Source organism: Sorex araneus, chromosome 6, assembly GCF_027595985.1.
Source record: "Sorex araneus isolate mSorAra2 chromosome 6, mSorAra2.pri, whole genome shotgun sequence".
Classification (NCBI taxonomy): domain Eukaryota; kingdom Metazoa; phylum Chordata; class Mammalia; order Eulipotyphla; family Soricidae; genus Sorex; species Sorex araneus.
The window spans coordinates 63,551,745-63,563,763 of NC_073307.1; the positions used below are offsets into that span (position 1 = coordinate 63,551,745).

The window sequence follows — 12,019 nt, forward strand, 5'->3', positions numbered from 1 at the left end:
TACAACAAGGGTTAAGGTGCATATCCTTGCATGTGGCTGACCCCAGTTTGATTCCCAGCACCCTAGAGTCCCCAGGGCATTGCCAAATGCAGCCCAAACGGTCCCTGGTGACCAGGACAATCCTCAACACTACAGGCCCCACACAACACTGTCACACTGAATCGTCATTTTAATTAACCAAAAACATTGGAGGGACCAACTTTGGTACCTCTTGGACACCACTTAGAAGCCCCTCTTCTGTCCCTGAGAAAAACTTTCATGAGAACAATGACGTGAGTTACCAGAATATATGAGACACACCAAAAACTATAAGTGTGAACTACATAGCAACTTGTTCCATACGGAAACAAGAAAAGGCCAAAATAAATAATTGCACATTCTAAGTTACTTGAAAAGAAGCAATAAAGGAAACTCAAAGTCAATAGAAGAATCAGAAGGCCTAGAGCAGAAATAAGCAACAAAGAAATCAACAAAAATAGCAATGAGATGAATGAATGGGGCTGAGCAAAAGTAGATGAGTAGGTCACAGCATTGCATGCAGCCAACTTGGGTTTGATTCCAGGCACCCTATGTGGGACCCTGAGCCCCACAAGGAGCTCAGTCAGGAGTTACCCGTAAGCACTGCTGGGTGAGGCAAACACAAAATAGCAATTAAAAAGAGGGGGGTGTTAATGAATATAAGGGCTGTTTTTCTAAAATAATAAGCACTTGGCAAACTTTTAACCAGAATTACCAAGGTAAAAATAAAAACTAATAAATTGCAGCTGGAAATGAAAGGGAAGAAGTTAAAAACAATGTTATGGAAATTGTGAAAAGTTTGTCCCAGATTACGATGAACAAACTTTATGTTGTGAAATTGAAGAACCTAGAAGAAATGGATAAATCTGTGGAATCCTAGAACTTCCAAGATTACATCAGGATGAAGCTAAACACCTGGGCAGACCAATTACTGATGTGGAAATTAAACGTCGACACAGAATTCAAAGGGCAGACCCAGATGAATCCACAAGTGATTTCTTCCAAATCTTCAAAACCCTGCTTCCTATTCTCAGAAAGTCAAACAAATGCTCCAAAACAATTTCCCTGGAACCAAATTAATATTTGGTTACCTGATAACAAAAATCAGTAAAAGATATTACTAAAAAAGAAAATTGCATAGCTACTTCCATGATGAACAGAGATGCAGTGATCCTCAACTTATTCTTAGCAAAACAAATTCAACAAAATATTGAAGGATTATGGACCTTGATCAAGTGGAGTTTATCCCAGGTATTTAAAGATAGTTCAATATGCACTACTTAATGTGATACTGTCTATAAATACCGGGAAAGATAAAAACCATTATATGATCATATCAATAGGTGCTGAGAGAGATAGCTAATCTTCGACAAAGGCACTAGATAAATGAAATGGAGGAATCAAATTCCTCAAAATTTGTGCTGGGAAAACCAATTAGTCACATGCAAAAATATAGCTCACACTACACAAAAAGGTCAATGCAAATGGTGTCAGGACCTCAATATTAGACCCAAATCCACAAAACACATTGGGGCAAATATAGACAGAACAACCCTCTCGATATTGACTCTTGCAACTTTATCTATGATTCCATGTCAATTAGCCAAAGAAACAGAAGAAAAAAACAAACTAATGGGACTCCATCAAATTAAGAAACATCTTCACAGTAAAGAAAAAGATGAGTGGAATCAAAGGGAGAAAATATTCACTCATCACGGAATTAACCAAAGACAAATATGCAGGATTTAATAAAGGGACCATAAAACTTAATAACATAAAGAGACTTCCCATTGAAAAATAGGCAGAGGAGCTGAAGAGACAATTTCACAAAGAAAGACATACAGAAGGGACATGTGGTATAAGAAAAAGTGTTGGCCATCACTTCGTGGAGAAACACATATCAAAACAACAATGAAATATCACCTCATGCCAACTAGATTGTCATATTACATCAAGAATAGCAAGAACCAGTGTGGGCTACGATGGGGGGAAAAGACTTTTCCGTACTGTCTTAAGAAATGAGCTTTCCCATGACCTAGTGATTCCAGTTCTTGGCATCTAGCCAAAGGGCCACAAACAAAAACATAAGTTCAAAAAGAGATTTACACGTCTTCATTCATTGCAGTGCTATTCAGAATAGCCAAGACATCCCAAATGTCCAAGAACAGATGACTGAATAATGAAACTTTGGTAGATGTGCACAATGAATATTACTACTAATTTATAAAAAATTATGAAAATTAAATGATGCAAATGGATGCCAGTGGATGGACCTGGAGAATATCAAGCTGAATGAAGTTAGCCAGAAGGAGAGGGAAAAATACAGAATGATCTTGCTCATATGTAATATATTTTTTAAAACACTGTAAGGAAATCATAAATGTCCAAAGGCAACAGAACCTAAAAACTGGTCTACAGAACTGAACCAATGACTGGGGTAGAGGTGGGGGTGGGAGTGGGGATGGCAGGAAAGCTGGCTAGGGCACTGGGACAATGGTGATGGAGAAAAGTGGACACTCTGGTGGAAAGTGTGTTGTTGGAAAGTTGTTCCCTACCAGTGCAGTATTATAAATCACAGTGCTTTAAAATAATAATAGAATAATAATCAAGCTCCAAGTATAGTAAATAAGAACTGACAGATCTGTAAAAAATAAACAAAAAAACAAAAAAGAGGCTGAAATATACTGTCCTGAGACTTGTGTTTTTGATGATGTACAAAGACTTTTCTTGGAGATCCCCTTCACTACAGTCTATTGGCTTGGACTGGGTCAATGCAGGGCCTACATCTGGCTGGACAGTATTGGTCAGCCAATGGGTTAGGTGGAGATTGTGCAGTGGAGACTTTATTTGAAGGCACTTTTCTCTTTATTAGCAAACTACATCATGCCCTGATGATCATCCTCTGTCATTTGAGTACATGTCTAGTATGTCCATTGTCTGATCCCCAACTGCACATGCCCACCATTCCCCTCATGATATACATGTGTTTGGTGAACGACTACTAATGATGCATATATAGACTGCTGTGTCACCCTGACTCCTACCCGCACAAAGCCAAACCTGCCTTGGTTCTTCACTTTGAAGTTTGCACTACAGCTTATGTTGGTGCATATCCTTCCTAAATTAAGATGTTATCTTCCCAGTAGAGTCCCTCCTTTTGATTTACTTGGACCAGTGCTTTTTGAATGACCAGGAAAATATGGTAGAGGGCAAAACATGACAGTGGCACCAGCATACGGTGAATTCAACTATAAAGTCACAAACATCTTGAAAGTGGGCAATAATTTGAATCTGCATTCTACTTCTTTGACCTAAGCATTGAATAAACATGATGCCATTTATCATGTTTAAAATGACTATCAACTGGCACACATCCAAAAGAACAGAAGCAAGTGGTGTTGGCATGGATGTGGGGAGGAAGGGACTCTCCTTCACTGTTGATGGGAATGCTGACTGGTCCAGCCTTTCTGGAAAACAGTATGGACATTTCTCAAAAAACTAGAAATTGAGCTCCCATTTCACCCAGCAATACCACTTCTGGGAATATGCCCTGGGGTTTTAAAAACACACAGCAAAAGCATCATCTGCACTCCTATGTTCATTGCAGACTATTTACCCATAGCCAGAATCTGGAAACAACCTGAGTGCCCAAGAACAGACAAATGGATAAAGAAACTATGGCACATCTACACAATGGAATACTATGCAGCTGTCACGAAAAATGAAGTCATGAAATGTTCCTATAAATGGATGGACATGGAGAGTATCATGCTGAGTGACATGAGTCAGAAATATAGGGACAAATACAGAATGACTGCATTCATTTGTGGTATATAAAAAAATTAGTAGACTAATATCCATGACCAGGGAAAACAGAGGTTAGGAGGACTGGTCAATGGTTAGAACTAACCAAAAGTGTGTGGGGGGGCACGGGGGCTGAGAGGGTAGGTAAGATAGAGAAAAGACCAGTATGACAATAACAGCTGAGAATGATCACACTGGACTAGATTGGAGGGCTAAAAGTAGGTAAAGAGACAGATGGATATTCTTGACAACCTTTCAGTATCAATATTGCAAACCACAATGCCCCAAAGGAAGGGGGCGAGAAAGAGAGAGAGAGAGAGATAAGAAAAGCATCTGCCATAAAGGCAGGCATCAGGTGGGGGGGGGTGATGGGAGGGAATCTGGGAACACTGGTGCTGGGAAATGTACATTGGTGGAGGGAAGGGTGTTGGAATACTGAATGATTTAAATACAACCATGAACAGCTTTGTAAGGGTATATCTCACAGTAGATCAACAAAAAAGTTTTTTGAAATAAATCAATAATAAAATCAAATGACTATCAACTAGGCACTAGTGTTACCCCATTTTTCACTGATTTCCCAGGCCACATGAGGGACAGCAGAGCCAGCCTCTGCAAGTGAGGTGTGGAGAAGTCCCAGAACCGTGTCTCCAGCTCCTCAGAAGGTGTGCAGAGGGAGAGGGAGGCAGTGGGCACAGCAATGGCTGGAGGAGGAAAGTTTCTCTCCAAGAAAAAAACAACATCATTTAGATCCTAGGTCCAATATAATCTCTCAAAATCTCAGCCCTCAAGTTTCATCCTATTCTATCTCTTCCTTGATGCCACAATTCCACTCAATTCAGCTAAAGAGTCCCCCTGATTCATAACCAGCCAGAATCTTAAAATGTAACCTGATTCAGAAAAACCATACTTGCAGGTGAGTTCAAGTGGAGGTGAGTTCACACCAGATGAAGAGAGCCTGATACGAGTCTTGTCCTAGTAAGAAACAAAGCCCACACAGGGAGGATCATTATGTGATAGTGGAGGGGGCATGCCACGACCCTGAAATCATCAGGAGCAAGGAGAGATGCATGGAACAGCTTCTCTTTCACAGGCCCCCTGGAGGAACCAAGCCATCCCAAAGCTATCACCATGGTGGGAGAAGAAGATGGAGAATACATTTCTGTTCTTCAAAGCGACTCTGTTGCAGTGCATTGTTCTGGCTGCCCTGGCAAAGAAATACAGCCAACTTCCTGGGCTCCTTCCACTGACCTCCAACAAGTCCTCTGTCCCAGAGGGCCTCTCTTCAATCAGAGCCTGCGTAAGTCTTAAGAGACTCTCCAGTGTACTCTTGTATAGATCCTGGGGAGAGAAAACAGACTCAAAAAACTGCCATGATATCAGCCCCATCTCTCCTCCCAAAGTCTGCCCGCTCTGACTGGCCGAGTGAGGCTTCCTGGAGACATTCTGGCCCTTGACTCATCCCTTGGGTCTCAGTTTCAAGAGCCTACTCTTGTCCTCCACCAACTTGAAGGAATTCCTCTTTTCTTCAGCAGAACATGGATGTCTCCCGCAATTGCAGTTGGTGCTAAGGGCCCGGAGACCCTGAGGACATGGCTCTCCCCAGCCCTCTGCTCCCAGGAGCCTGTTGGTTCTGTCAGCAGCACAGACTGAGAGGCTGGCCTTCTCCAGGCAGGGAAGGGGGCAGGCAGCAATCTAGGTAACTGACACCCAAGAAAGCTTCTATTCTGGCGCCTGAGCGATAGGGCAGCAGGTAGAGCATCTGCCTTACATGCAGCCAACCTGGGTTTAATCCCCAGCACCCCATGTGCTCCCCTCAACCTGCAACAAGTGTTCCCTGAGCACAGAGTCAGGAATGTCCTTCCTAAAGCAACTGAAAATCGCATAGTCTGTCCCAGTTGTGCAGAAACCCCATCAAAATGCCTGCCCCAAACCCTCCAGAACTACATCCATAAAGGCTCCCTGTGGACACAGCCCAAGGAAGCCACCTGGGCCGTCTCAATATGCACCAGTCCTTACTCAAAAACATAAATGCCATGAACTCGCAAAGACGAACCACCAGACAGCTGATGAACAATGGCCCAAAGGAGAGAATTGGCCTGATTGGAAAACAAACTAACACAGCAAAGAGTAGACAACTTTATTTTTAAAAACATCATCTCATTTCTTACTGTCCTCAGTGAATTTCAGGAGACTAGAGCATCCATGAATAACCAATCAAAATAAATGAGCAATCAATGAACATGAATTTCAAGAGACTTTAACATGAAAAGGCTTCTTGGAATCCAACATATAAATTTGAATGAGTTAATCAAATACCCCTTTCCTCCCTCAGGGCAAAACTAGAGGCCCTGGAAGAAATGGCTCAGGTGTCTTGTTTCTGGGAACCTTCATTGATTTCTCCATGAATCTTTCCTAAAAATCATTTTGAAACATCCAATCTGGTATTGATTAAGATGTCAAGGGAAGGAGTGCATGTTCACCGTTGGGTGGCAGTGGCCATCTGTGAGAGTCCCTGGGAAGAAAGGCAATCCCCTGAATTAAGTTCAGACTTGGTGAACTTGGTGGGGCTGGATTGATTGTATAACAGGTAGAGCACTTGCCTTGCTTGAAGCTAACCTGGTGTTTTTGTTTTGTTTTGTTTTGTTTTTTTTTGCTTTTTGGGTCACACCTGGCTCTGCACAGGGGTTACTCCTGGGTCTGCACTCAGGAATTATCCCTGGCGGTGCTCAGGGGACCATATGGGATGCTGGGAATCGAACCCGGGTCAGTCACGTGCAAGGCAAATGCCCTACCCGCTGTGCTATTGCTCCAGCCCCTAACCTGGGTTCTGTTCTTGGCACCATGTGGTTCCCCAAGTCCCACCAGGAGGATACAGCTAGGAGTAAGCCCTGAGTGTCACCCCGTGTGGCCCAAAAATCACACAAATAAGACTGTTTTTTTTCCATTCTGCAGAATCCTGTGTTATCTTTTGAACATGTTTTCAACACTCCTCTCCCCTTACATCTAAATTTCTTTCAATGAAAAACTCTTTGTATTTAAAGAAAAACCTAAAAAAGACTTTGTGAACTGTAAGCACCCTTCATCAGGAGTAACTTCCTTCAAATAATCCCATTTTCATTAAAGGCAATGCTAGATACTTCCATCAAACTGCCAACCCTCAAAATAAATAAAATAACAGACAAATAAGAAGGAATGAAATACCACAGTGGCCTTGCCCTCCGTGTGGTCGGAACTCTTTATATCCAACTTGTCTTCGTATGGGAGGCAAAGCACCCTCTTGCAACTTGTTTCAAGTAGTGTTATTGGTTCTTCATTCCAGTCTGAGACGCCCGTGAGCTTCCTAAGTTCCAGGGAGAAGCAGAAAAGCAACCAGAGATTAGTAACATCTGGGGAAGGTAGTGACATGGGAGAAAGAAATATAAAAGCAAGAAGGGAGTGGGGTACAGCCAGCTGGTCAGCCTGTACCTACAGGGTGAGTGCATCAGCAGCCTGATGGTGCCTTCGGGCTTCCTGATACCCCAAATTGCTGATGTGCCTCTGGCCAGACCCCAAAAACTTGGCACCAAGTTTTCCAAGAAATTTAATGGCCAAATTTTAGGTATGTGGAACCCATGCTCACAAACCACCTCTGGCTCAACTAATCAAACTCATTTATCAGCCCTGCTTCAGAGACCAAAAACCAGAGACCAAAAGCTTTAGTTAAGCTTACAAAAGGCTGAACAGCCCAGTGTACATCAGAGAAGGGTGAGTCAGCCTGGTGCCTGCCGAAGCAGAGCACCTGGCAGCTGCTTGTTCCCACAATCCAAGATCACCACCACGCCCCTGGCCGAACTCCAGTGTCTCAGGATAGACCTCACCAAGATATTAACCCGTTAAAAATTCAGATATGCGGGGTTTGTGACTGAAATCTCCAGGCTTCTCGAGGTCGGATGGGCTACCTCCCCCCACTTCCCTATACTCCTGGAAGTACCAGCAGTCACCCCCTCGAACCAACTCCAGCACCATCATGTAAGTTCTTCTAATAGCCTTGTTTCAGAGACCCATAAATAAATCTCGAAAGAGATCAAAACCTGCCGTTAATCTCAGACCTGTGCAAGGCTCAACAAACCAGGTTAAATCAGATGAGGGTGATTCAGCCTGGAGCCCTCCCAAGAAGAGCTCCTGGCAACCACTTGTTTCCACAATCCAAAATCGCTACCATGTCCCAGGCTGGACTCTACTGTCTGGGTTGAACTAGGACTCAATGTGTAGTGGTATTTGGGGGTGACACAGCACTTTTGGGTACCCAGGTGTTTCAGGGAATGCAAAGTCACTGATGCAGGGTAAGTGTCTCATCAAGGATAGCCCTAAGAGCAGAAGCAAGCCCAAGGCAGTAGCCATAGCAAGTGCCAATGGAGAAAGGAGGTACAGTCTCTGCCCAATACTTTGAACAGCCTGTTCCCAGCACAGGAAGGGGCAGCTCTGCATCTACTCCGGCGGTCCTTTAGCTGTTAGCAGAAGCAGAAAGAAGAGGTGGCCACAGATTAGAGGAAACAGAGCAGAAACACAGGCAGAGCTCAAGCGAGAGGAGAAGGCATACTACCTTAAGTCAATGATCACGTTGATGGCCTTCAGCCTAATGGAGCTGGAGAGGGCTTCCATTGGCTCCTCCTTCAGTATTCTCTGTAACGCATACACACAAGACCATACAGCTCATGAGCATACTTTTCTCTCCTTCATCTCCTTCTCCCATTCTAGACCTCAATCTTCACGGTTTTTTTAAGGACCCCAAAGGACAAAATCTCCCCTGAATCACACCCACACACAGAGTCTTCACCCCCACCGTGACGAGGGAAAATGGATTCTGGAGAATCCCACCATCTCCTCTGCAGGGCTAGCCTTGGGGAGTTGCCTCTGCTGCACAAGAGGACTCATCGTCCCCCTCTCTGCATTTCCACCCCCTTCCTCAGCAAGGCACTTACCACCATAAGGCGCTCCAGTTCCTGTGCGGAGGGGAACTGAGTATTGGGGTCCAAGGCCTGGTTGCATAAGGCGGTTGTCATTTTGGTCAGGGCGTCCAGGTAGTCCAGCTTCATGTTGGTGTCCTGAAACAATCAGATTGTTCAGATATCCTAGGTAGGAATAATCCTGGAGCTAGAAAAAGCTGCCTGCACACAATCTGGGGGATGAGGAGCTGAATCCTCCACACAGCTTTCCCACAGCTATGGCCTTGTACTATCCCTCTGAGCTCAACTCAGGAAAGAGGGCTGTGGCATCTCATAGGGCAAAGGGCCCCCTCTCCCTAGCCCACACCGGCTAGTTCTTAAATGAGAAGAGGTCTGGTTTCCTGGTGTTTCAAGAGGTTATCTTTCTACTCAGTCCATTCTCCCAAAGGATGCAGGGGCTCCTTCTCTCGACCTCAAAGAAATGTACTTCAGACAAAGAATAGAACAAAGGCAGGGAAATCATTGGGGCCTCTTCCTCTTCCTACCAATGCTTCTTCCTACAACTGGCTCCTATGGAATTTAGGTCTTACTCACTCTTTTCAGTAGGGAGGCAGACCTTAAAAGCATGGAAGGAAAAGATTTTTTCAAATGACCTAAAATGACTAGGGACTCCTCCAAGTTAGCCTCAGGGTAAAGGCACCCAGTCTGCAGACATAAGGATGGAAGAGGGATAAATGCCCAAGTTTCAGACCCTGAGTCCATCAGAACCAAACTGCTTTTCCTTGGAAGGCCAGAGAGGAATAGAGAGGCAGGGGTGGGGCACTGAAGAAAGGATATTGCTACCTTTACTATGATGGAGTCCTGGTAGGTCTTTAGGGCGAAAGCCAGGATGCCATCAACATGACTCAAGATGTCCTTCCTGCTGTCTTCAATGATCTTGCTGAAGCTGGAATAGATGGTGTCGCACACCAGCCCCCATTCCCTCTGCTGATGGTCCTGGAAGGAGGGAAGAGGGAAACTTGCCTTCTCTTTACCTCCTGCTCCTTCCCAGAAGGGATATGATGGTTGCAAGAGGAAAGATTCCCAGAGGGCTCAAAAGGGAAGCTGGAGGAGTTAAAATGTGAGCACTCTGATGGAAACTGGACACACAGCTGCTGAAAACCAGCTGAGCATGAATATGAGGGTGCAAGAGAAAGGAGGGGAACAGGGAATATCCCAAGAGTGGGAGCAAAATGAGCCTTTCTAGGTGTGTCACACAGTCTCAGATAGACTTGTGGGTGAGGCTGGGTTCCGAGATGCCTTGGAAGGCTTTGTGTAAGAGACTGAAAGACCCTAACAACTCCCCACCCCATTCCCCGCCGAAGGCTATCACCTTTGTCAGATCGAGGATGGGTGATGAATTCTGGTCCGTGAGCGCAGCACCATAGGCTTGCAACTGGTCCAGGATTGTCTCCAGATGTCTTCTGGACACGACACTGAGTGCCACTGCAATGCCCTGAAACATGGATCGACTGAGCCCCCTGCCACAATTCAGGGAAGCCACAGCCCCAAAACCAGCAGTGGAAAAGAGAAAAGGAAAGCAATGAAACAGAATATAAATCTTGTGTGAAGTCATGGGTCCCCGTACCTTCCTTTTTGTCATGTCAGAACACAGGGCATGCCTGTGACCTTCTGTTCCCATGTATCCATCTGGATGTCATCACAAGGGAAAAACCAACTAACCCAAAACGAGGAGCACTTCACACAATGGAAAATCTGATGATTTTTAAATGTCAAGGTCATGAAAGATAAGACTAAGGAAACCTTTGGGATAAAGAAGAATAAAGGGAAATGACAGGGAAAGGCAATCTTTGGTTTGGACTGAAATGCTGGGACTAGAGAAAAAGGTTTTATGTTTTCTTCTCAACAACTTTGATAGGACAACTGGCAAGTTCACACCTAGCCACTAAAGCATTAGCCACCACATCTGGATGGTTTCCTGATGAGACCATCATGGTTATGGAAGAGAATATAGATCTTCATTTCCAGAGAAATCAAACTGTTAAGTGTCAAATGAGTACCATGATGGCAACTTCCTGAAATGACTCAAAAAATAATATGTGTATATATATATACATATATATATAGAGAGAGTGCATAAATGTGAGAAAATTATTGAATGGGGATATAAGGGAGAAATCTTTTGCTGTTTGTGTCTTGTTGGTTGGTTGGCTTACACAAACATTTTGTAAGAGTGAAATTATTTTTAAATAAAATTTCAGAAAATACCCTCAGGGGAAGGTACCAAAGGCTGATTCCATATTTTGTTTTGTTTTGTAGCCACAGCCATTTGTACTCAGGGCTTAATTCTAGCTGTATACTCAGAGATCACTCATAGCAGGCTCAGGGAAACCTATGGGGTACCAGGAATTGACCCAGGTTGGCCCCATACAAGGCAATCATCTTACCTGCTGTACTACCACTCAGATCCCCCCGCCCCCTGCCATAAGCTCACTCAAAAAGGAGAAAGATGAGGCCCAGGTGGGTTCAGCAATGTGCCCAAGGACACGTGGTCAGCATATGACAGAGCTAGGAACCAGCTTTTCTCACCTTACCATCCTGTGTCTAAAACTCAAAAGAGGCCAGAGAGACAGTACATGTGTGAATCATTTTCCTTGTGTGCAGATCATCCAGGTTTGATCCCTGACACAACACGGTCCTGCAAGGTCACCAGACACAGCGCCAGAGCCCAGAACACTATAGGTTGTGACCATGGAGACCCCCGAGCACCACCAGGATAGCCGTGTCATCCCCAGCACTGCAGGGCTCACGCAGCACCGCAGCCTCTGGCCACATAGTGAATCACATGCCCCCTGACCCTCCTGAGGACCAATTGGGAGAAAAACAACACTCTCCATGCCCACAAAAGAAATAAAACAGGTTCCAACTTGGCCCACACCCACCACGCAGCCTCACCTCCCTCTCGTTCGGTTCCTGGTGGGATGTTTGGAGGAGGGAGAAGACCATCTTATTCACCAGTTGCTTTTCTCTTGACGTCCACAGCGTGAAGCCAAAGAATTTATAGAGGAAAGCCTAGGAGGGGTGGAAGGGCAGGTTCTAGCCTCCTCCTCTAGTCGGGAGGAGCTTGGGGCCTTCCGCAGGACAGCCATTGCTGAGTCCCACTTCAGAACCATCAGCCGTGCCTAGGTGAGTGAGACCTAGGGTCGATTCCCTATACCACTAAGAAGAAGAAATCTGTCCCTGCCCCCTGTCCCCTCCACCTCTGGGGG

General features: G+C 44.8%; 1 protein-coding gene across 1 annotated transcript in view; it reads right to left on the reverse strand.

Annotated features, from left to right (window-relative positions):
* Window positions 1-12,019, reverse strand: part of LOC129405884 (maestro heat-like repeat family member 5) — a 55,363-nt gene that overhangs the window by 26,332 nt on the left and 17,012 nt on the right. The window contains exons 19-25 of the mRNA XM_055143573.1: window positions 11,706-11,822; window positions 10,123-10,245; window positions 9,594-9,746; window positions 8,787-8,909; window positions 8,408-8,487; window positions 7,027-7,165; window positions 5,074-5,163 (exon numbers count right to left, since the gene is read on the reverse strand). Coding sequence (XP_054999548.1) covers window positions 5,074-5,163; window positions 7,027-7,165; window positions 8,408-8,487; window positions 8,787-8,909; window positions 9,594-9,746; window positions 10,123-10,245; window positions 11,706-11,822 — 825 coding nt within the window. The remainder of the gene's footprint in view (window positions 1-5,073; window positions 5,164-7,026; window positions 7,166-8,407; window positions 8,488-8,786; window positions 8,910-9,593; window positions 9,747-10,122; window positions 10,246-11,705; window positions 11,823-12,019) is intronic.